The sequence below is a fragment of the Giraffa tippelskirchi genome, chromosome 2, assembly GCF_054371585.1.
Source record: "Giraffa tippelskirchi isolate mGirTip1 chromosome 2, T2T-mGirTip1v1.2.pri, whole genome shotgun sequence".
Taxonomy (NCBI): Eukaryota; Metazoa; Chordata; class Mammalia; order Artiodactyla; family Giraffidae; genus Giraffa; species Giraffa tippelskirchi.
The window spans coordinates 208,268,815-208,294,555 of record NC_137276.1 but is presented as its reverse complement, the minus strand read 5'-3'; the positions used below and the strand labels follow the sequence as shown (position 1 = coordinate 208,294,555).

At 38.8% G+C, this 25,741-nt stretch overlaps 2 protein-coding genes across 20 annotated transcripts in view; one reads left to right on the top strand and one right to left on the bottom strand.

Annotated features, from left to right (window-relative positions):
- The window catches only part of RBM11 (RNA binding motif protein 11), a 42,477-nt gene extending 25,746 nt beyond the window's left edge, over positions 1-16,731 (bottom strand). For 6 of the 11 annotated variants that reach the window (XR_014072205.1, XR_014072204.1, XM_081552762.1 and 3 more), the window contains exons 1-4: positions 15,547-15,695; positions 11,578-11,740; positions 9,632-9,704; positions 2,124-2,220 (exon numbers count right to left, since the gene is read on the bottom strand). Coding sequence is in view for 9 of the 11 variants with exons in the window: in XM_081552762.1 (XP_081408888.1) it covers positions 2,124-2,220; positions 9,632-9,704; positions 11,578-11,740; positions 15,547-15,642 (429 nt within the window). In the remaining 2 variants the exon portion in view is untranslated. Of the gene's footprint in view, positions 1-2,123; positions 2,221-9,631; positions 9,705-11,577; positions 11,751-12,562; positions 12,674-15,377; positions 15,504-15,546; positions 15,696-15,989 lie in introns of those variants that run through there. The other 5 variants (XM_081552711.1, XM_081552725.1, XM_081552754.1 and 2 more) reach the window with 4 other exon arrangements.
- Positions 15,458-25,741, top strand: part of LIPI (lipase I) — a 78,916-nt gene continuing 68,632 nt past the window's right edge. For 3 of the 9 annotated variants that reach the window (XR_014072183.1, XR_014072182.1, XM_081552669.1), the window contains exon 1: positions 15,486-15,829. Coding sequence is in view for 1 of the 9 variants with exons in the window: in XM_081552617.1 (XP_081408743.1) it covers positions 15,822-15,829; positions 23,929-23,981 (61 nt within the window). In the remaining 8 variants the exon portion in view is untranslated. Of the gene's footprint in view, positions 16,162-23,928; positions 23,982-25,741 lie in introns of all 9 variants that reach the window. The other 6 variants (XM_081552617.1, XM_081552636.1, XM_081552625.1 and 3 more) reach the window with 6 other exon arrangements.

Below are 25,741 nucleotides of genomic sequence, written 5' to 3'. Positions count from 1 at the left end.
AACCCAGGGGTTGAACCTGGGTCTCCTGCACTACAGGTAGATTCTTTACTGACTGAGCTACCAGGCAAGGAAAGAAAGAAAGTGAAGTCGCTCAGTCGTGTCCAATTCTTTGTGGCTCCATGGACTGTAGCTTACTAGGCTCCTCCATCCATGGGGTTTTCCAGGCAAGAATACTGGAGTGGGTTGCCATTTCCTCCTCCAAGGGAGCTATTAGGGAAGCCCTATATATTTATATATTTATACTTATATTCAATAGCATATTCAATTTGGATACTAAGTTTTCATTGAAAATATTTCATCAGAATTTAGATTACATAAAATTTAGTTGAACTAGTAGATATACATACCCAAGTTTTTTTCAAACATACTCAAAGTTTTGCAATAACTGCATCAAGTTTCTGTTTCTAAACTTAAACTTTAATTAAAATTAAGTAAGGTGAAAAAAAATCACTCCTTATGGATGGCTGATAGTCACCGTATTTTACAGCACAGCAGTCAATTCTTAAGATAGATTAACTCAAATTTCTAGCTATTCAAAGTAGATTAAGGACCTATTTGCAGAGCAGGAATAGAGACACAGACCACAGAGAGCAGACTTGTGGACATGGCAGAGGAAGGAGAGGGTGCGACAAACTGAGAGAGTAGCATTGAAAAAATACATCACCATGTGTAAAACAGACAGGAGAGGGAAGCTGCTATAAAACACAGGGAGCTGAGTTCACCTCAGTGCTCTGTGATGACCTAGAGGGGTCGGATTCGGGGGGTAGGAGGGAGGCTCAAGAGGGAGGGCATATATGTATACTTAGGACTGATTCATGTTGTTGTACAGCAGAAACCAACACAACATTGTTAAGCAATTTTCCTCCAATTAAAAACAAAAAATAAAATTAGCAACCAGTAATACTGAATGGGGCAACATTAATACTTATTAATATTTTTGAATGAAAGTATAAACAGTAGACTGTGGACAATATGATCATAAAGTTATTTACTTCCATAAAAAAGATTAATAGGGAAAACAAGCTCTCGTGTGTGCATATGTGTATGTATGTACTTCTCATCTCATCAAAGATAAAAATAATTCCACAAAGAAGATATTGATGGTTTTAGATGAGAATTGGCTGTTTATTAATATCTCATCATAAACAAGAAAAGGGCTTTCCTGACAGTTCAGTGGGTAGATTCTCCCTGTAATGCTGGAGACTTGGGTTTGATCCCTGGGTTGGGAAGATCCTCTGGAGAAGGAGATGGCTACCTACTCCAGTATTCTTGCCTGGGAAATCCCATGGACAGAGAAGCCTGGTGGGCTACGGTCCATAGGGTCATAAACGAGGCAGACACAACTAAGCACAGACCGTATAATCAAGAAAAGTTTTTTCTGAAAATTAAATTATCAACTTTCATTATGTTTATAATGTGAAAATGGCTATTTGAAAAATCTGAAGCTCATATTTATGTTGGATGTTTGCAAGAAATCACGTGTCAATCAGAATACCTGTGTTATAGTCCCACAGCTGTCTTAACAAGTTTTATAATCTTGGGCTTGTTGATTAATCTCTGAACCTCAATTTTATTATGTGTAAAATGAGAAGTTAGAAGAAAACATTTCCAAAGTTCCCCTTTAACAATATAGTCCATCATTGTGATTTCTAGGCCAGAACCACATTTTTGAGAGTCTTTGGAAATAAGGTAGTTTACTCTACCAATTGAGAAACTTTGCCTTTAGTTAAAATAAAAATCTATGTACAAAAGCAGTATATGGTGATTGATGACTACATTCTATCAAAATGCTTCATTAAATAGTATTCAATTCTAGAAACATACCTTTTAAATTTTGAAAATATAGTCATTAAAGTGATTCAAATTTTACTTTACCACAGTGCATTATCACTTGCATCTGCCATTTTTCATTGATACACTGGCTGTTTGCAGAGATAACATGTGTGGTATTTCAGATGATCGATTTCAAATAAAAGAGCAGATCGCCACTGGGGCACAGTGCTCAAGGCATCTTCTGCCTTCACTCTAGGCTTAGAGTTGAGCTTAAGTTCCAAGCAGTTTTCATATCCTTTATCGTTTGTATTATCATGTTACATTTTCAACCAAAGGCATATCAAACTTACCATCTTCTGAAAGAGAAAATATTCTTGAGATAAAGATGCATTATTAATTGGAGAGAACTGCATGGAAAAGGAAGATCTGCCCATGGCTTCTTCATTTCTTGAGGGAGGTAAAAGAAGAAATAATATGAAGTTAAAATTCCTATGGACAGAGGTACTCTAGTCTTCAAAAAAAAAAAAAAAGAGACAGCTTCATAATTAAAGAGCTTCTCTAAAAGCTCAATTAAGATAAATTAACTTTAAACATACAATCAATTATTACACTGATACTGTAGTGTAGACATAGCAGTATCTCAAGTCTTATTAATTACTACATACTGAAATCTCAATATTTAGAGTCACATTTGGCTTTCTGATAGGAAAATGTTAATCAATGTTATATTTGTATAAAGGCATAGAACACTCAGATATGAAGAAAGTCAATAATAATCACCAAGTGTACACTCAATCTTCTACAAATAAAAAAAGATGAAAGAAAAATAGGGATTTTTTTCAATTTATTTTTGAAGGTACTTTCACCATTTAACTAAAAAAATTATGCTGTTTGTTAAACGGGCTGCTGCTATTAGCATGAAAACATATTTGCTGATTTCTTCCACACAGTGATAGTGGTAAAGAACCCGCCTGCCAATGCAGAAGATGTGAGAGACTCGGGTTCGACTCCTGGGCTGGGAAGATCCCCCAGAGGAGTGTATGGCAACCCACTTCAGTATTCTTGCCTGGAGAATTCCATGGACAGAGGAGCCTGGGGGGGTTACGGTTCGTAGGGTTGCAAAGAGACAGACACGACTGAAGTGATTTTGCACACATGCACAATCCCTGATTAACATCAGAAATGTCCAAAAATTTCATTTATATATGTAATGTCTGCATCTATGGAGATGTCTAATAAATTCCAATGTTATATGTACTGGCTGGATTCTCAGCTAGTCCTCATTATAGCTAGTCTTCATTCTACTTGCTCCACAGTATGCCACAATTTTAACGCTAATACTGCTGATCTTAGGACAGGAAGTTTGTGGGAAGGGTGAATTAAAACAGGCAGATGGAGGCAAAGACAAGGGCAGGAGAACAACAAGAAGCTGTCAGACTGATAGGCGCTGGTTCATGGTGAGAGCAGGATCACAGAAGCCAGTGGAAAAGCGGGTTTCAGTGAGGAAATACTTAGACAGTGTTGGTTGTTAGGGTAAACTGGATAAGCATCAGAGCTACTCTATCATTGATCAGAAGATTCCTGACAACAAACTGTTAAAAGAACAGCTTCCAAATAACAGTGGGGTTAAGAAGTGAATAGGAAGTAAAGATGTGAAGAATAATTTTTCAGTGAGAAGAAGGGGAAAATATAACAGACTGATTTGGAGATAAAGTTCAAGGAGATATGAACATGTGTTTGCAGTAAGTGATGGTAAAGAAACAAGATAAAAAGCACAGTGAGGTTATAGACTGGGGAAGATGTGACCCACTAGCAGAGGTGGTGAGATTAGCACCATTATGAAAATAGCTGCAACATTTCTAAAGTCACTATCTTTCCCATGAGAATCTCAGGGCATGTATATGTTTCTCCATAGAGGCTGCTGCTGCTGCTGCTAACTCGCTTCAGTTGTGTTTGACTCTGTGTGACCCCATAGACGGCAGCCCACCAGGCTCCCCCGTCCCTGGGATTCTCCAGGCAAGAACACTGGAGTGGGTTGCCATTTCCTTCTCCAATGCATGAAAGTGAAAAGTGAAAGTGAAGTCGCTCAGTCGTGTCTGACTCTTTGCGACCCCATGGACTGCAGCCTACCAGGCTCCTCCGTCCATGGGATTGTCCAGGCAAGAGTACTGGAGTGGGGTGCTATTGCCTTCTCCACTCCACAGAGGAGTCACATGTAAATTGGGAAGTCACAAGTTGAACTGTGTCAACTCAAAATTTATATGTTGTAGTCCTAACCCCAAATAGTTCAAAATGTGACCTCATTTGTGAGAGTTAGACTATAAAGAAAGTTGAGCACCAAAGAATTGATGCTTTTGAACTGCAGTGTTGGAGAAGACTCTTGAGAGTCCGTTGGACTGCAAGGAGATCCAACAAGTCCATCCTAAAGGAAATCAGTCCTGAATATACATTGGAGGGACTGATGCTGAAGCTGAAACTCCAATACTTGGGCCACCTGATGTGAAGAAGTGACTCATCAGAAAAGACCCTGATGCTGAGAAAGATAGAAGGCAGGAGGAGAAGGGGATGACATCAAGAGGTGGTTGGATGGCATCACTGACTCGATGGACATGAGTTTGAGTAAGCTCTAGGAGTTGGTGATGGACAGGGAAGCCCGGCGTGCTACAGTTCATGGGGTCGTAAAGAGTCGGACATGACTGAGCGACTGAACTGAACTGTGACCTTATTTGGAAATAGAGTTGCTGCAGATGTAATTACCTAAGAGGAGGTCATACTGGAGTAGGATGTGCTAAACAGGTATCCTTCCTTATTATAGTCAAAAGAGGAAACTTGTGAAAACAGACGCACACAGGGAGAACATCATATGGAGATGAAGGCAGAGAGCTGGGTGATGCTTGTACATGTTAAGGAATATCAACGATTGCCAACAAATCAGGGGAAGCTATGACAGAAGCACTGGCTTCCCTGGTGGTTCAAATGGTAAAGAATCCACCTGCAATGGGGGAGAACTGGGTTCAATCCCTGGGTTGGGAAGATCTCCTGGAGGAGGACATCGCAACCCACTCTAGTATCCTTGCCTGGAGAATCCTATGGACAGAGGAGCCTAGCGGGCTACAGTGTATGGGGTTGCAGAGAGTCGAACATGACTGAGCGACTAAGCACAGCACAACATACATGAGAGAGGCTCAGAACAGATTCTTTCTCATCGCCCTCAAAAGGAACTCTAGCAGACACCTTGATTTTGGACTTGGAGCTGTGAGACAATACATTTCTGTGTTGAACTTCATTTGTGATACTTTTTACGGTGGCCTTAGCACTGAGAAGCTAAAGGCAAAGGAGAAAAGGAAAGATATATCCATTTGAATGCAGAATTTCAAAGAATAGCAAGGGGAGATGAGAAAGCCTTCCTCAGTGATCAGTGCAAACAATAGAATGGGAAAGACTACAGATCTCTTCAAGAAAATTAGAGATACGAAAGGAACACTTCATGCTAAGATGGGCACAATAAAGGACAGAAGTCGTATGGACCTAGCAGAAGCAGAAGACATTAAGAGATGCCAAGAATACACAAAAGAACTGTACAAAAAAGATCTTCATGACCCAGATAGCCACAGTGGTGTGATCCCTCACCTAGAGCTAGACATCCTGGAATGCAAAGTCAAGTGGGCCTTAGGAAGCATCACTATGGACAAAGCTAGTGGAGGTGATGGAATTCCAGTTGAGCTATTTCAAATCGTAAAAGATGATGCTGGAACAGTGCTGCAGTCAATATGCCAGCAAATTTGGAAAACTCAGCAGTGGCCACAGGACTGGAAAAGGTCAGTTTTCATTCCAATCCCAAAGAAAGAAAGGCAATTCCAAAGAATGTTCAAACTAGCACACAATTGCACTCATGCTAGCAAAGTAATGCTCAAAATTCTCCAAGCCAGGATTCAACAGTACATGAATCGTGAACTTCCAGATGTTCAAGCTGGTTTTACAAAAGGCAGAGGAACCAGAGATCAAACTGCCAACATCTGTTGGATCATCAAAAAAAGCAACAGAGTTCCAGAAAAAACATCTACCTCTGCTTTATTGACTATGCCAAAGCCTTTGATTGTGTGGATCACAACAAACTGTGGAAAATTCTGAAAGAGACGAGAATACCAGACCACTTTACCTGCCTCCTGACAAATCTGTATGTAGGTCAAGAAGCAACAGTTAGAACTGGACGTGGAACAACAGGCTGGCTCCTAATCAGGAAAGGTGTATGTCAAGGCTGTATATTGTCACTCTACTTATTTAACTTATATGCAGAGTACATCATGAGAAATGCTGGGCTGGAGGAAGCACAAGCTGGAATCAAATTGCCAGGAGAAATATCAATAACCTCAGATATGCAGATGACACCACCCTTATGGCAGAAAGTGAAGAAGAACTAAAGAGCCTCTGGATGAAAGTGAAAGAGGAGAGAGAGAAAGTTGGTTTAAAACTCAGCATTCAGAAATATAAGATCATGGCTTCTGGTCCCATCGCTTCATGGCAAATAGATGGGGAAACAATGGAAACAGTGACTGACTTTATTTTCTGTGGCTCCAAAATCACTGCAGATGGTGACTGCAGCCATGAAATTAAAAGTTACTTGTCCTTGGAAGAAAAGCTATGACCAACCTAGATAGCATATTAAAAAGCAGAGACATTACTTTGCCAACATAGGTCCATCTAAGTCAAATCTACGGTTTTTCCAGTAGTCATGTACAGATGTGAGACTTGGACTATAAAGAAAGCTGAGTGCCAAAGAATTGATGCTTTTGAACTGTGGTGTTGGAGAAGACTCTTGAGAGTCCCTTGGACTGCAAAGAGATCCAACCAGTCCATCCTAAAGGAGATCAGTGTTGGGTGTTCATTGAAGTACTGATGCTGAAGCTGAAACTTTGGCCACCTGATGCGAAAAATTGACTCAATGGAAAAGACCCTGATGCTGAGAAAGATTAAAGGCAGGAGGAGAAACGGATGATAGAGGATGAGATGGTTGGAAGGCATCACTGACTTGAAGGACATGAGTTTGAGCAAGCTCCGGGAGTTGGTAACGGACAGGGAAGCCTGGCATGCTTCAGTCCATGGGGTTGCAAAGAGTCGAACACGTGAGTGACTGAACTGAACTGAACTAGCACCGGTGGCTGAGACGGTAAAGAAACTGCCTGTAATGCCGGAGATCGGGTTTTGATCCTTGAGTTGGAAAGATCCCCTGAAGAAGGGAATAGGAACACACTCCAGTATTTTTTCCTGAAGAATCCCATGGACAGAGAAGCCTGGCTGGCTATAGTCCATGGGGTCACAAAGAGTCCAACACGACTAAGTGACTATCACAGCACACTAATACAGGGACTATTTACTAAAAGCAGAAGGTATGAGAGGTAATAACAAGCACAAAAACACATTTCCAAGGAAGACTAGTGAAAGACTAGGGTGTGACAAGAGCAGCATTCTCTGCACAACACTTCTAGGACACTTTGACCTTTTCTCATTCTTCCTTTATAATGCAGCACATACTAGAAGAATAAGGTATTACCAGTGAAGTGGAGTATTATGGAATATATACCTATCTCTGATCTTTTACCCTAGAAGTTGTGATAATTAAAAGTATATCAAACAGAAGTACAACATGTAAGAGTTAATGCTGTCTTCTAGTTGTTTATCTAGTCTTTCTTCCTCTGCCCCACATCTAGCAATACCTTCTTTTTTTCCAAACTCATAAGGAAAAAGAGGTATCTTTTCCCACTAGAAGAAGAGGGGAAGTTTTTATGTAACCTAAATGGCTCAATTCATGAGTCCACAGTTCCTTTCATACCAAGGAAGTGAATCACCACTACCTCCTGCCAACATTTGCTGAAAGTACTCACTGGATACTTGCTATATGCCCACTATTTTACATACCTTTAAATTATAAAATTTGATTCTGAGAATAATCTTTTGAGGTATTATCCTCAATATGAGGTTCAGTGTGATCATTTGTCCAGGGTTATACTGTTAATAAAGTGACAGAGGCAGGATTCAAATTCAGATAGTCTGAGTTCAGCACCTACTTTGTACGATTTCACTGATTTAGAAATGTGGGGGACAGTGAGGATGTGGAGAACACTGTGTTATGCGTGGGGTGCAGTACTTTTCCAAAAGATGAGTCTGGGTAATTGCCAGTCCTAAGAGGTCACTCCTCTATGCTTAGGAGTGCAGATATAATTAGCAGGCATGGGAGGCTCAATGTTGTTAGTTTACTTGAGAACATTCAGTTCTGCGACAGAAAACAAGAAAACAACCAGCATGGATAAAACTCAGAAGAAAAGCATATGGTAGCCTTCACGAAATCTGCACTGATGGATCTGATGCAGCAGCAGCGAGAAACAGGGGCTATGAACATTTAGTGTAGCCAGAACTCAGCTAATACAGATTTATGAGATGGTGATGATACTGTGTTAGAACAAGCAAGTGACTTGGAAGACATAGGCAGAATTCATAACATATATTAAATATTCAAAATAATTTAGTATGTGTTAAGAGATGCCATGGACAGATTCAGTGGAAAATACAATGGAACAAATAAGACTGTTAGTCGTGGAGAGAAAGGGAAGGGAAGACCAAGTCATTATCATGGCGCCTATGGGCTAAGTTATGCTGTTCTTGTGTCTGCTCTGCCTAAGAAACTCAGGTAGACCTTGTGGGTATGTAGCTCCTTCTGTGGCCAGGTATATTTGCCCCTCTGTCTCTTTGAGAAAGCAAGTAAGTGAAATTAGCTCTAGGAACCTTCTATCTGAATGGAATCTCTTACTGTAACCTCAACTCTAGTGCTCGTGCGTGCTTGCTTGCTAAGTTGCTTCAGGTGTGTCTGATTCTGTGTGACCATATGGACTGTAGCATGCCAGGCTTCTCTGATCAGAGATTCTCCAGGCAAGAATACCGGAGTGGGTTACCATGTCTTCTCCAGGGGATCTTCCTGACGTAGGGATGGAACCTGCATCTCTTAAGTCTCCTGTATTGGATAATGGTTCCTTACCACTAGAGTCACCTGGGAAGCCCACTCTAGGGGTCATAACCACACAATCAGTGGGGAAGGCTGATGCAATAGAGAAACAGGTTGTATGAATATCAGTGTACCAGAACTCGGCAAGTAGGGTCCTCTGCCTACTTGTATCCTATCCTCCAAATGTTAAATTATCCAATACTCAAAGCTTTCCTTTTGCTTTCCACTGTATTTTTTAAATTGGTTTAATAAATGCTGTGATTTGACGATCTTAATCTGGTTTGGGAGACTTTCTGTTCCATGACCTTTGGTATAGCTAAACTGAGAGTGTCCCTGCAGGCTACAGTTGCATCAAGAAATAAGCCAACATCAAATACGAGAATATTTTGAAAATTACCATAGAGAAATTCTAAAAAGTAGTAAAATAAATAGTAGAGTGACTTAATGTTCAAAGGCTTAATTTCAAGCCTCGAAACTATCACCTTTTCATCTTTGTGCCCTCGGCAATTAGTTAACTTTTGCATCTCTATATTTATTCAAGTATAAAATATGGATAATAGTATTTCTATGAGCCATTGCAGTGAGACTTTGAACACGTAAGTGATTTCACAATAATGAAAAGTACATTGTAATCTATAAACAATGCTACAAATATAAATCTCTCTCACCTACTGCAGAAAATATTGACTGAATTTTAAATGAAAATACTTTCTGTCACTTCTCATGGCTTTAGGAAAAATGAATTCTTTAATATTAACCTATGTCTAAATAGAAAGGTTTTACAGAATATACGAAAACCCTTCCTGGTATTAAGACCATATTTATTAGCCTTACCTTTATGAAAAAAATATTTTTAATTACCTGTAGCTGTGTGAATTTATCTTAACACAGCTTTCAAAACTTTGATTAGCAGGTTCACAAGAGCGAGAGCTCCCTTCAAAAGAAAAAGAATAACAGATTACTTCATGGTACATCTTTTTGGAGTTCTCACATTAAGCCATTTTCAAAAACTCCGTATAAAATACACAAGATGTTTCTGACCTCTCCAGTACTATTTACAAGGTTGCTTATATCACTATAAGAGCCTGAATTATAACCAAGCTTTGTCCAAAGCAATGACTATAGATAAGAATTAAACTGACATGGGGCCATACAAAGTATATAATGCTGCTTGCTAATACATCGGAGAAGGCAATGGCGCCCTACTCCAGTACTCTTGCCTGGAAAATCCCATGGATGGAGGAGCCTGGTAGGCTGCAGTCCATGGGGTTGCTAAAAGTCGGACACGACTGAGCGACTTCACTTTCACTTTTCACTTTCATGCATTGGAGAAGGAAATGGCAACCCACTCCAGTGTTCTTGCCTGGAGAATCCCAGGGACGGGGGAGCCTGGTGTGCTGCCGTCTATGGGGTCGCACAGAGTCGGACACGACTGAAGCGACTTAGCAGCAGCAGCAGCAGCTAATACATACCTGTAAACTAAAGATGGCAAATAATCAGTGTTATTTGCCTTCTGTGTAGAAGGCATGAGTTCTCTAAACTGCACTTACAAATGTCAATGTAACCTGACAGAGGCTGCTGAGCAGCTGGCTGGGGATGTGTCAGAACATGATATGGCCTGGCTTGTTTTACTCTTGGTATGAGATAATTAGATGGTACTTGAGAGCATGATGCAGCCAAGTAATTATCTTTGTTAAGACAAAATGAAATGTGAAGTGGCCCTTTTCCTTCGCAACAAGACGGCATTGTTTTCTTATCATGTTTTTTTTTTAGTACAGCAAGAAGAATAAAAACCAAACAAGGGGTACATCCATAAACTTGAATCATTGAGGAAGGAAGGAACATAAGTACCATAAGCAACATAAGTATAAGCACTGCCTCTATGAGTCCCTCAAACTAGGAAAGGGCTAGAGTAATAGTGCCATGTTCTCTGGGCATCTAATCAATGATCAACAGTGTTGATGTGTAGCAGGAGAAGGTGTTTGAGGCCATTCATGTCAGGAAGCTTTTCTCTGTGGCCATGAAGGGTCAGAGTTTGGCCAGCTGCTTTTACAGGGCTCAGATCCAGGGTGATATGTATGATATGGTAAACCCAGGACAAAGACTAAGGCACCCACCTTATCTTCCAAATGGTAGATATTTGATACCATTGACAAGAAGATCAGCAAATAGCCTTGCTGCATAAAAGCTAGAGTTGGGGATCATACCCAGTTCAATTGCTGCTGCTGCTGCTAAGTCACGTCAGTCGTGTCCGACTCTGTGCGACCCCATAGACGGATGCCCACCAGGCTCTTCCATCCCTGGGATTCTCCAGGCAAGAATACTGGAGTGGGTTGCCATTTCCTTCTCCGATGCATGAAAGTGAAAAGTGAAAGTGAAGTTGCTCAGTCGTGTCCGACTCTTCACGACCCCATGGACTGTAGCCCACCAGACTCCCCCGTCCATGGGATTTTCCAGGCAAGAGTACTGGAGTGGGTTGCCATTGCCTTCTCCTCCAGTTCACTTAGATTTGTTTAATTTTTAACAGCCAATAGCAACCATCATGGCTATTTGCTGGCTGACATTAAAAGAGACCACTTTAAATTTTAATATAGAAGAGATGCTATGGATTTGGCAACGTCATTGGTAGTATTAACTAATCACATAACATTATGAATGCGTTCTGAGAAATTTTAAGAGGTTACAGGAGCACTTTTTTGGTCTTAGGCTATAACATAGAAAACATAGGAAAAAAAATAGTTTACACCTCTGGGAACAACACCACCAACAAAATACACTTGGAAGGTTTCATCAGTGAGAGAACCTACCAAATCGATACTGCACATTAATTGGTCTTCCATATAAACGAATTCCATTCAGCAGAGCTATGGCATAAGACACCGATTCTGGGTGTTTAAAGCAGACAAATCCAAAAGATTTCGGCTTTCCTTCTCTGTCTTTGCATATAGTCACTTTGGTTAATGGCCCAGCCTGCAAGAAACTTAAAAATTATTTTGTCATAAATCTAAAGATTTTTTTACACTCAGAAAATCAACTATATTCAATTTAGGCTAAAATTCCAAATCTGTTAGCAATAACAGCTTTACATAGTTCTTTTGATCATGTATTTTCCTAGCAATAAATATCATACTTCATCACACTTTCTTGGCATTTTCTGGCTCATCAAAAAACACTTATGTTGTTAAGGTCAGGAAATTTTAGGTAATAGTTCCAAATCTTAAAAGGAAAGATAGTCCTAACAAAACAATTTAGAGTGCATTTAGATCTAAGATTAAAATACTACTTTGCCTCCACACATATAAACCATGTTTAACTCAAAAATAATTGAAATGATAAACCCAGCATTCCTTGAGATGTTGGGTTTATGTTACCATAAAGAAACTGGTAACATCACATCAAAGCCTACTTTTTTTTTCTGACAAGATTAAAAAATTTTCACAAGAGAAATTAAATTTCTGATCTATACAGAAACTGTATTTTAATAGTAAGCCCATTTGGTAAATATTGTCAAAGGGAAAAGTGTTTTTAATATGTTTAAGACTTTTCAGTAGGTGCACTATTCATAAGAATGAAAAATTAGTAAGGGTCTAAGTCTAACAACTGGGGAATATTATTCCATGGTATATTATTAACATAGGATAAAGAAATAGAAAATATTCAGATTTTATTGTGATTAAAACCTATAATTAGCAATACAGAGTACAAAAGCAGAGTCAAATATTGTAAAAGAGTGCTAATAACACCCTCAAATGTCACATTTCCATCATGACAATGGTTAGAGGAAGTACTTACCAGCCTCATATAGATTTAAAGGTAGATGGCTCATACTTTTTCATTGCACTTTAATGATTGATTGCTTTTCTCTGTTGAGTTGGATAAGTATTTCAAGGAATTGTTTTTAATCTAAAGATAAATGTTAATTATCATCTTTAAAATGATACTGTATTTTAAGATTCAATCTTTCTTTCTTTATTCTCTATTTTTCCAGGGAATAGCTCATCCTCCCTTCTGGCTTCAAGAACCATCTTATCAATGAATCTATTTTTTTCCCACTCATGCCTCATTCATAGAGATAGTCTCCTAGAGAGCTCTATGTGATTACAGTTCAAACTCAACACATTTGAAACTAAATTCATTATCTTTCCCCTTGAAATCTCTGTACTGTGCTGTACGTAGTCTCTCAGTTGTGCCCAACTGTGATCCTTTGGACTATAGTCTGCCAGGCTCCTCTGTCCATGGGATTTTTCAGGCAAGAATACTGGAGTGGGTTGCTATTTCCTTCTCCAGGGAATCTTCCTGGCTCAGATTTCTTGGTTAAAAGTACAAAGATATTAAACCTGATTTTTACTCTTCCAAAGATAATCAGAAATTTGAAAGAAACTAGTAAAAAGAAGAACCATATAGTAATAAAACAAATCAGTTTTACTCAGTATTTTTCCACAAGTGATATTAAATATATGAAATCACAAATGGACAGAATATGCTTACATGCTTTGAATTTTACAAATTCAAAAATATACCCATGCATTTTATAAGATGAAATTCAACAAGACAACTTGCTGGTAGTAAAAATCACATCATAAGTTTTTAGTATTTTTAAACCAGAGTCAAACACTTAAATAGTGCTGCCAGTTGTTAAGATTTGCTAAGTTTTGCTGGGTTGAAGCCTTTTTAAAGACACCTCACTTTAGTAAATTCTCCCAGAATACAGAAGAGCATAGGCAAAAATAAAAACAAATGCTTTGCTGCCTGATCTATTAATAGAGATGAACACTGTTTAGATAGAAAATATAAAAAAATGAGAATATCTATCAATCTGTGTAATGTATCTTGTAGTTTCACATACAACTGATACAGATTCAGTTCCTATTGACTAGAAATAATATATGTGCACGGGGGCATTCAGGTCTATCCATCCCACTGACCTCATCATTCCCAACCCCCTCTTTTTTGTTGGCTCAACATGAGAGAAGCTTTCTGGAGGAAAAGAACTATAAACTTTCTTTCTACCTCCCTCTGTCCCTCCTCTTCTTCTTTCCTTCCTTTTTTTTTTTTTTTTTAAGTTAGAAGGAGAAATTCCATATAATACTAGGATGAAAAATAACTGCAGGAAAAAACAAGTATTAGAGCAGATTTAAAACGGCAGGTTTAAAAGGATGGCAAGTTAGAAGAATAAGCATTAAAGCCTTAAAATCAGCAATATTTTTCAAGCAATGTTTTATTTCCAGGAAAGGAAACTGTGTTCCTGGAGAAAATTCTATCAAATTGTGCGCATCTGTTGGTGGCTCAGATGGTAAAGAGTCTTCCTGCAATGCAGGAGACCCAGGTTTGATCTGTGAGTTGGGAAGATCCCCTGGAGAAGGAAATGTCAACCCACTCCAGTTTTCTTGCCTGGAGAAGCCTATGGACAGAGGAGCCTCGCTGGCTACCGTCTATGGGGCCTCAAAGAGTCAGACAGGACTGAGTGACTAACACTTCCACTTTCACTTCATAATTAATAGAGGGGCACTTTAGTTCAGACACAAATGTAGAGCCTTTCAGAAACTACATAAAGAACCCCTTTCACCTCTGGTACTCATGCTTAGCCTTCGGTATTCAGATTTGCTATTGTCTCTCTTGGAACTTGCTCTTATTCTGATAGAGGAAAGTCATTTGATTTCTCTTGATATAAGCATCAGTACTATTATTAATAGTAATAGTAGTACTATTTAGCAGTAGCAGCAGCAGCAAACACTTAGGAAGTACCAGGTTCAGTTCTGTCTGATCTGGATGAGTTTACTCAGTCTATGAGTTTACTCAATCTTCACACCACATCATACTGTAGATATATGATTCCCATTGACATTTGAGGAAACTGTGGTACTCAGCTATTTATGTACTTGGCCAAAATCACATTGCAGATATCAGAATTCACACTTCAAACAACTTTGCCATACTAAATGTCCCTCTTTTTGCACATTATTTTAAAACACGATAATTAATTTTAAATCTCTCCTTTTAGAAAGACCAAGGACTGTCTCAGATGTGTATGCATAGCACCTTACTTACTGTCACTGTAATTATAGATCATTAAACAGTTAAATGAACGGCCGAATGAGGATATCTCCTTAGCAAGTAAGATCTATGTGTATACAGTAGGTGTATACAGGAGACATAAGTTATCAGGTCTGAAAAAGTTTTCGTAAGATTCTCTTGGTATGAAATAAAGGGAACTAACTAGTCAGGGTATCAATCGGTCTCAGTCATAACTTGGCTGCCCAAATTATGCAGAAATCTCATTTATCATTCTGGAGTAAAATCATCTCCGGTATAAAAGGGCTTGGGAGAGTAAGTAACATATATGGAAGCATTTTAAAATATATTCCTCTCATTTCGCGGGTTGTAAGGCGTCAGGGTGCTTATTATCTGAAGGAAGACAGTGACAGAGCTGTTTTCTGTTTTGCCTGAGCACACCAAGGCCCAGGCAGCCTCTGCAAAGCCCTGACTCAGGGTTGGGGGTTGGGGGTATCCCAGTCACTGCACACCCCAAGACTCTGCAATGGGGATGGGAAGGGGAAGGGTTGGGAATGAGGCGCACTTTTTGTCACTTCTCTACCCACTGGCTAACCTGGAGACTGCTGAGCCAAAGCGGAACTAAATTAAAATCAGAGCAAAGGATGCGGAGGGAAAGGGAGCCGGATTCCGGATGGTTCAGGTGCGCCCCGCCCCTCCTGCTGCGCTTCCGGCTCGATGCGCTCCGCCCCGCCCCCCCGATACCCCTTCCCTGCCGACTGTACCTGAAGGAACAGCTCGTAAAGAATCTCTTCCCGCACTCTAGCCTCTAAATTTCCCACAAACACCGTCCTGTCGGCTTCCTCCTGAGCAGGCAACATCCCTCCGTCTCGACCCCAGAATGGAGTAGGCTCCGAGGCCACGCCCTCTCTCCTTGCTGGCGGAGCCGACGAGGAGAGTAAGAGAGCCAGGGGCGGAGCGAGGCTGCGGGGCCACGCCCCCAGCACCCCGTGGTAACCGCCCACCGCACCTTCGCCACGTCCGGTATCCGACCAGGACCATGGGAGAGTGAGTGAGACTAAGTAACATTAGTCTGCCAGGGGCTTTGACCTCTTGCTTGTGGAAATCCTGTCATTTCTTCAGGGCACAACATTATGAATTGATTTTGGATTTGTTCAACAAACATTTTAAGTAAAATGACTATAGAGATGATTTAAGACATACTGACTTCATTACCGAAGCTCACAGGCTAATGCTCAGTCACTTCAGTCGTGTCCGCCTCTCTGCAACCCCATGGACCACGGCCCGCCAGGCTCCCCTGTCCATGGGATTCTCCAGGCAAGAATACTGGAGTGCGTTGCCATTTCCTTCTCCGGTGATAAAAGTATGAAGTGAGTGAAGTGAGTGAAGTGAAGTCGTTCAATCGTGTCCGACTCTTCGTGACCCCATGGACTGTAGCTAATAGGCTCCTCCGTCCATGGGATTTTCTAGGCAAGAGTACTGGAGTGGGATGCCATTGCCTTCTCCACAGGCTAATGGGGGAAGACTAATTTCTTTGTTTCCAAAGAGTAAACGAATAAATCATTGGGGTTTAAAATTGGTGTTTTTCATAAAACTCGTTTTGAACGAATGAGTGCATACGTGCATGGATGTGGATAGAGTACTAGAATTAATTTACCCAGGAAGTGTTCCCTAGTGAAGTTTTTGAAAATGGACACAGGTTTTAGGCAGACTGCAGAAGGCATTTGGACTTGAGAAAATAGACTATACCAAGGAATACTGGAAAGACTATAGCAAGTTTTGTTACTGAAGCCAGAATTTTTGAGGATGGTTCTGGGTGACTGTGGGCTTCCCACCTGGCTCAGTGGGTAAAGTATCTGCCTGCAGTGCAGGAAGACACAGGAGACAGGAGTTGGGTCCCTAGGTTGGGAAGATCCCTTGGAGGAGGGCGTGGCAACCCACTGGAGTATTCTTGCTTGGAGAATCCCATGAATAAAGAGACTGGTGGGCTGCAGTCCCTAGCGTCACAAAGACTCCGATAGGACTGAAGTGACTGAGCACGCACGCACGCTGAGTGACTGTAGTAGGATCTAATGTTTGTATTTTATATCAGGGCTGTACTTTGTCAACTGTGGACCGAGGTGAATAATTAATTCTTACTTGAGGAGGATTGGGAAAAAAATTCCTGAAAACAATAAAGATAGTTGAAAGGAGGAAGAAAACTTACTCAGAATATCAATATTTTGATAAATTAATCAAAATATTGTCAACTGTTAACTTGGCGTCCCTTCTGATACCATATGTCTACATAGAAATGTGGTGATAATTGGTTTTGAGTTGAAAAAGTATTCTTTTACATGGACCAAAGAAAAGTATTCTTTTACATGGTTACTGGACCAAAGAAATCATCTCTTTTTATGGAAAGGGACATATCTTTGGAATCCAGATTTCTAACTGAATTCTGACATTACTTAATTTTATAACTTTAAGTAGTTTTGCTTTTTAGAATTCAAGATCTATTTCTTAAGGATTGGATTGGACTAATATAATTACCTCATGTGCCAGGCACTATTTTTAATCCTTGGAAAACAAAGGTGCCTATAAAGATTTGCCTTTCTAAATCACCTTAGAGCATAATGGGAGAAGCAGATTTCTTGAACATATAAATAGAAAAGTATGTGTCAATGACTTCAGTAGTTACCTTTAGTTGATATGTCATAAGTCCTTAAGTCCTGTCTCCATTTCTTCTTTCTTTCTTCTTTCATCAGTATTGTAGTATAGTAGGAGGGGGTTGTGAAAACATGCCCATTGTATGTGTGTGTGTGCTCAGTCACTCAGTCATGTCTGACTCTGCGACCCCATGAAGCGTAGCCCGCAAGGCTCCTCTGTCCATGGGAATTCTCCAGCAAGAATACCGAAGTGGGTTGCCATTCCCTCCTCCAGGGGATCTTCACAACCCAAGGATCGAACCCAGGTCTCTCACATTGTAGGCAAATTTTTTCCTGTCTGAGCCGGGAGGGAAACCCTGCACATTACAAGCAGATAGCAAATATAAGTTGATCAAATAAGTGGATACTTGCAGGTCTCTATTATGAGTAGATCTATTGATTTTTAAATTCATTTACTTCCAAATTTTTATCCAAACCAAGATATTTTCTCTTTAACCCCTCCTCAGACATTGCTTATCTGGGAGGTGTAACTTCAGGTTTGACTGTAAAATATGCAGTGCATATAAGTCATCATGTTTTCTTGCTGGACTGAAATTTGCACCATTTTTTTTTTGTCTACAATGTGTATGATTTTGGTGTTCATATCACATCTTTTATTTTGGAAGTACATAAGTTTATGGCATGTGTACCTCTAATTATTTAATGTTTTAAGATCTGAAAGTCAACTCAATGCAGTTAGCTGTTTGCTCAGAATTTGGCCTCTCTCTCTTTGTATTTCCTGATTGATACTGAGTGAATGAACAGTGATAAACCTAGTGGTAGGTTAAAAAGAATCCACTTTATTCTCAGCATTTCTTGCACCATCAGTCACATATAATCACATATAAGGTCTAATTGGTTAGATGCATGGATAAATAATTAGTCTTTTTTCACTCGTATCAGGATGCCTTATACCCCTAACTGCATGAATACATCAAAAATGTGTGTGTGTGTGGATGTTTTATACCCCTTACTGCATGAAGACATCAAAAATGTGTGTGTGTGCATGTGTGCATGCACACACTTCCCTGATGGCTCAGCAGTAAAGTATCTGCCTGCAATGAAGGAGATGTGGGTTTGATCCCTGGGTCAGGAAGATCACCTGGAGGAGGGTACGGGCAACCCACTCCAATATTCTTGCCTGGAGAATCCCATGGACTGAGGAGCCTGATGGGCTACAGTCCATAGGGTCACACAGAGTCCAACAGAATGAAGTGACTAAGTATGCACACATGCTCACATATATAATGATGATGGTGGTTTAGTTGCTAAGTTGTGTCTAACTCTTGATAACCTCATGGACTGAAGCCCGCCAGGCTCCTCTGTCCATGGGATTTCCCAGGCAAGAATACTGGAGTGGGTTACCATTTCCTTTCCTAGGAGATCTTACCAACCTAGGGATCGAACCCATGTTGCCTGCATTGACAGGCAGATTCATTCCTGCTGAGCCACCAGGGAAGCCCATATATGTATGTATGTGTGTGTATATATATATATATATATATATATATATATATAACTAGGACTCCAGAGTTCCTTTCTCCCCTTCTTTCTCCCCTTCTTTGTCCAGATGACTTATTCTCTTTTGTAGTTCAGCCCAAATAGCATTTCTTGCAAGACTTGCCATTCAGCACTGTAGATTAGCTGGGTGCTCCACTTGTCTGGTTCCATAGTTTTCTAGATATACCTTTTCCAATCCCTCCTCTCTGTGAAATACTGTAAGATAATATATTTTGGTATCTAGAACAACCCCTGATACCTCTGTAGATATATCATAAATAGTTGTTGAAATAATACTGTTTGACTAAATGAATGTCTCTAATTTGTATGTTTAGCAACCAAGTTAAACCTGGAAATCAGTAGATGCTTAATACAAGTTGCATAAATGAATGAACACATGAATGAATGAATGGAGAAACTTGGGAAATTAATGTTAAGGGTGTGCAGTGGATATCTTTGAAAAATTAACCTTACCTGTCTTCATTATTTTTCTTACTCTCATTTTGTCTTTGTTTTGATTTCCTTAATCATATTTGTCCCAAGTAAATATAACTTGTTAAGTTGTTTTACTTGCATTAGATGTTTATTATAAAGAAATGTTTGTAATATTAAAGAGATAATTAAGAGTGAATTCATCAAGGAGTCTACCATGCAGATACAAATATTCTGGAGGAAAACTTTCCTAACATACATATATACAAGTCAGGACTCATGTCCTTTCCCCAGGAGACCCCACTTCTGCAGTGTTCACCAGGTGTGCCCATGAGAGCTGGTCAGGCTGGTCCCCCTTGGAGCAGGGATTGAGCACCCACACATGTGTGGCGTTGGGGCGGTGTGCAGAGCTGGCATGCCTGGGTGTGTGCCTGCTTCTGCAGCCAAGAGTGTCCTGAGAAGGAGCCTGCTTTTGTAGATAGCTCTGTGATTTCAGAGAGTTTCCCAGGACACTAGTGATAAAAGAGCCCACCTGCCAGTGCAGGAGATATAAGAGAGGCGTGTTTGATCCTTGGGTTGGGAAGATCCCCCTGGAGGAGGAAATGGCAACCCACTCCAGTATTTTTGCCTGGAGAATCCCGTGGACAGAGGATCTTGGCAAGTTATAGTCCCTAGGGTCAAAAAGAGTTGGACACTACTGAAGTGACTTAGCATATACATAACATAAAACATATTTTAGGAAAATACATGTGTATCTTACTATGTACCTTACTATACATTTTATCTTTAGCTTGCCTTTTATAGAAATGCCAACATCTGTTGGATCATAGGAAAAGCAAGAGAATTCCGGAAAAACATCTGTTTCTGCTTCATTGACTATGCTAAAGCCTTTGACTGTATGGATCACAGCAAACTGTGGAAAATTCTTAAAGACATGGAAATACGAGACTACCTTACCTGCCTCCTGAGAAATCTGTATGCAGGTCAAGAAGCAACAGTTAGAACCAGACATGGAACAGTGGACTGGTTCCAGATTGGGAAAGGAGTATGTCAAGTCTGTATTGTCACCCTGCTTATTTAACTTATATGCAGAGTACATCATGCGAAATGCCATGCTTGATGAAGCAAAAGCTGTAATCAGGATTAGTGGGAGAAATGTCAATGACCTCATATATGCAGATGACACTACCCTTATGGCAGAAAGTGAAGAGGAACTAAAGAGCCTCTTGAAAGTAAAAGAGGAGAGGGAAAAAGCTGGCTTTAAACTCAACATTTAAGAAACTAAGATCATGGCATGCAGTCCCATCATTTCATGGCAAATAGACGGGGAAACAATGGAAATAGTGACAGACTTTATTTTCTTGGGCTCCAAAATCACTGCAGGTGGTGACTGCAGCCATGAAATTAAAAGACGCTTGCTCCTTGGAAGAAAAGCTATGATAAGCCTAGACAGCATATTTAAAAGCAGAGACATGACTTTGCTGACAGAGGTCCATATAGTCAAGGCTATGGTTTTTGCGGTAGTCATGTATGGATGTGAGTGAAAGTGAAAGTCACTTAGTCGTGTCCGACTCTTTGTGACCCCGTGGACTGTATAGTGGACTGTATAGTCCATGGAATTATCCAGGCCAGAATACTGGAGTGGGTAGCCTTTCCCTTCTCCAGAGGATCTTCCTTACCCAGGGATTGAACCCAGGTCTTCCACATTGCAGGCGGATTCTTTACCAGCTGAGCCACAAGGGAAGCCCAAAAATACTGGAGTGGGTAGCCTATCCCTTCTCCAGCAGATCTTCCTGACCCAGGAATTGAACCAGGGTCTCCTGCATTGCAGGTGGACTGTTTACCAACTGAGCTATGAGGGAAGTGTTTAACCATAAAGAAAGCTGAGCACTGAAGAACTGATGCTTTTGAACTGTTTTGAACTGTGGTGTTGAAGAAGACTCTTGAGAGTCCCTTGGACTACAAGGACATCAAACCAGTCAATTCTAAAGAAAATCTCTCCTGAATATTCATTGGAAGGACTGATGCTGAAGCTGAAGCTCCATACTTTGGCCATCTGATGTGAAGAACTGACCCCTTGATGCTGGGAAAGACTGAAGGCAGGAGGAGAAGGGGATGACAGAGGATGAGATGGTTGGATGGCATCTCTGACTTGATGGACATGAGTTTGAGCAAGCTCTAAGTGTTGGTGATGGACAGGGAAGCCTGGTGTGCTCCCTGTGAAGCCTGGTGTGCTGCATTCTATGGGGTTGCAAAGAGTTGGACACGACTGAGTGACTGAACTGATCGCCCCAAAACCATTTAATGAAGGCTTTCTATGCCAATAAATATTGATTTCTCTGCATCATTAATTTTAATTCACAGTATGTATTAATATATAATTTGCTAGTAGCTCAGCAATAAAGAATCCACCTGCCAATGCAGGAGACATAGGTTCTCTCCCTGGGTTGGGAAGATACCCTGGGGAAGGAAATGGCAACTCACTTCAGTATTCTTGCCTGGGAAATCCCATGGACAGAGGATGCTGGTGGGTTACAGTTTATGGGATTACAAAGAGTTGACACAATTTAGCAACTAAACTAACAGCAACACAATGTATATAATTACATGAATCCCCCACTGTTCAGCATTTATGTTGTTTTCATTTTTTTTGGCTATTATAAATATGCTGAGATGGACTTCCTGGCTCATATATATTTGTGTATGGGTGTGATTGTACTTCTTTGGCAAAGTATCTGGGATATTTAATTATAGAACCAAAGGGTGAGAACATTAAGCATTTTGACACATATTGCTAAATTACACAACTTTTTGTCCCAAAATATATTCTGACAAAAAAATGACTCCTTCATCTGAAGAAGTCTACTCAACTACCTACTGTAACTAACTATAACATGCCTAGAAACTTACTTGGTGTATAGGGCTTCATCAATTTTATATCTTAATTATCATCATCCTCATTTTCACTCTTATAGTATGATTTATACTATATACACGTCTGGAAGATCTTAAAATCATTCTTTTAAATACAAGGAGACTAATTAGTACATATATATTGTCTTAGTAAACTATACTCCTTTTATATAATATTTCATCTTCCCTCAATGTTTTGCTATTTAATGCATTGGACATTAATGGTCTCAACTTTCTCACGATTTACAGTAAGTGAGACATATGAAAATGAAGCATAATTTTATATTTTGAAATTTGGCCGTGAATTGTTTTGTCCTAAATGCCAACTTGATATGTTCAATATGAGCTCTTTAGGATGGTTAAGATGAAAATAATGTGCAAGATTCATATTAAAGTGTGACATCAAAAGCACAGAGCAAAAGGAAATTGATTTGTGAAGAAAGATTTATCTATTGACTATAAACTTGTTTAGAGTTTCTCTTAAAATGTATGACATTTATCTTTCTTCCCACATTCTGAAAATATGTAGTTTACTTGTATCTTTGTTAGAAAAGTACACTTGTTACAGCTAAATGATTATTTGTTGGTTTCCAGTCAAATTATCATGTTGGCACCCTTTTAAAACTGAAGTCTCACATAAAATTCCCAGAGATGGAACAGGTCAAAATAATGATGACATCTCAGCAGCAGTTACATTTTTCATGATTTTTAAATGAATACCTCATTTTGTTTGTGGTTCCTCTGAAACACCTCTACAGACCTCAGCATAGTTTGTACTGATTGATGTGAATTAAACAGATCTGTTCTTAAAGTATCTTTTGAAATTTACAGAGACTTGAATTTCCAAACAAATTTAATTTTTGAACTTACAATGCATGTACATAGAGAATAGCGATTCTCTCTTTTCCTTGCCTACCAACATCCACTGTTAGAAGGAAAATAAGGGAAAAATGAAGTAAATAGTTGAAAAGAAATCTTGTAATAATTTTAAAATGTTTGCTATGTTAAAAACAAAAATATTTTTAAAATCTTCAAGTAGTAGATCTCAAGAGACAGGCTAGCATTTTCAATTTTAAAATAGCCACTGAGTTCGGGTTGCAAAATGACATGTATATAAAAAGGCCATATTTTATACTTGGAAGCTTGGTGGATATGAATTTTATTATTGATTTCATGGTTATAAAGACAACTTAGTTTGTAATCAGAATGAACATAAACCACAACTTTTTCTGACTCTTTTTATTTCTAGCATTTTCTAACATCACATTTGCTTTAAGGTTTCAACAAACATCTTCTTCCCAACCACTTCTGAAATCCTGAGGTTAAGAGGAATAAAGAAAGATATAATTATCTTTTTCTTTCCCTTAAATTCACCTCGTGTAGCTGAATGTTTGTGACTTATTACAGTGTTTAACTTATAAGACCTTCTCACAAGTACAAGCTAAATGGGAGAAAACGAACTGCCTCACCTTTTCAACAAACAGGGAGGAGCAAAAGCCAAGGATATTTTACATTAAAGCCTACCAGACTGTGACAGTCCTACCAAAGAGAAACCTTAATGAATTTTAGAATTTCTTTTTTGGTGAATCTGAGTGTTTCTTTTACTTTTATCAGATTCCAAATGAGAGTATACATTTTTCTCTGTTTGATGTGCTGGGCAAGATCTGGTAAGAATTGATACTATGATTTATATTAAAATATGTATTAAATATTCAGTATGGTCTGAATTCTTGGATAAAGAATAATATGACATTATGGTGTAAAAATATACTGTAATTATGGATATTCATATACAAACAGATTATTCTGAAGAACGTTTGTGTGTGTGTATGTTTGGTACATTGTATGTTCTGTATTTTATTTTACTCACTAGAAAATTTTTTTCAAGGAGATATAAATAGAACAAATACAAATATTCAAGAGAAATTTAGAATAATTTAGTACTAGAGGATTTTCTTCAGTATTGGAAATCATGGCTTTAATAAACATCTTGGTTTTTTTTTTTCATTTGTTTAAATAAGCCTACTTTTGAGGACAATTTTTTCATAGGTAAATTGTCAGTTGCAAACGAAACAATAGAAACATATTCTACAATGTTTTGTTTTGTCCTATCATGTTACAGCAAAACAAAAACCAGAACAAGTTTATGATAATAATGTAGAACTTGATTGTCCTGGTTTACTGGCTTACGGTAATAAAATTTACTAATTTTAGTAATATCATTTACTATTTTATGGTAATAAAGTAGTTCAGTAGAACTACTTGTTCTACTTTATGATAATAAGTAGCAGTTTTACAATCATAATAGTTTTCTGTAGAGATTTTGCAAAAGAAGGCCATTTCCTTTGTTTTAAAATTCTTTTTAAAAAATTTTTGAATGCATACTTCAATAACCTTAAAATATCAACTAAAAATTCAAACTATTTCTTGTTTCTTTTTAGTTGTATATGTGAGCTTAAAAATAAATTCTGGAAATGTTTGTTTTATATTCAAATACAGACTTTGAATGGTCATAATATATACAGTTCATTATTTATATTTTACTTATTTGGAATTCTTTTGATAGGTATTTTATGGTTTTGTAATGTGCAGTGAATGTGAAAGTGAAAGTCAGTCATGCCCGAGTCTTTGCGACCCCAGGGACTATACAGTCCATGGAATTCTCTAGGCCAGAATACTGGAGTGGGTAATCTTTCCCTTCTTCAGGGGATCTTCCCAACCCAGGAATCGAACCCGAGTCTCCTGAATTGCAGGAGATCCAGCTGAGCCACAATGTACAGTAGTGGTACCTTAATTTAAATAATTCTAAAGTATAGACCCCTATCCTTTGTGTCTAATCATAGTTGACATCATTCTACATCAATATCATGGTAGACTTTCTCAAATTGTTGCTTTGATTAGTAAATAGGAAGTTGTTCTCAATTGAGAAAACACAGATATGATTATAGAGTGTGTTTCTGGCTCCGTCGACAGAAGTAAAATATCAGACATTTTAGATATTAATAACAATAAATAAAAAATTAAAAAAATTAAAATAAAAGATTTGGTGAGTCTTAGAATCATACTTAACCCATGTAAGTGTTCTCTCATTTTACATAAATTCCTACCTACCTAGGATATTTTGTTGAAATTTCAGTAATTTATTTCAGATAAATATGTTTTTATTCAAATTATAAATACTCTTCCCTTCTCTATTAGAGGTTCTGGAATATATTTTTTTAGAGAGCATTTCTTACACTCAACATGAGAATCATTACAATTACATCTGCCTTCAGAAATGGAAAAACATCCTGAAAAACTGGGATTAGTCAGATCATTTCAAAATGTTTAAATAGAATCAAATAGAAGTAGAGAAGTAGCTGAACAAACTACTGTATATACAAATATATATGTATATGCATATATATTTAAATTATATGCACACGTG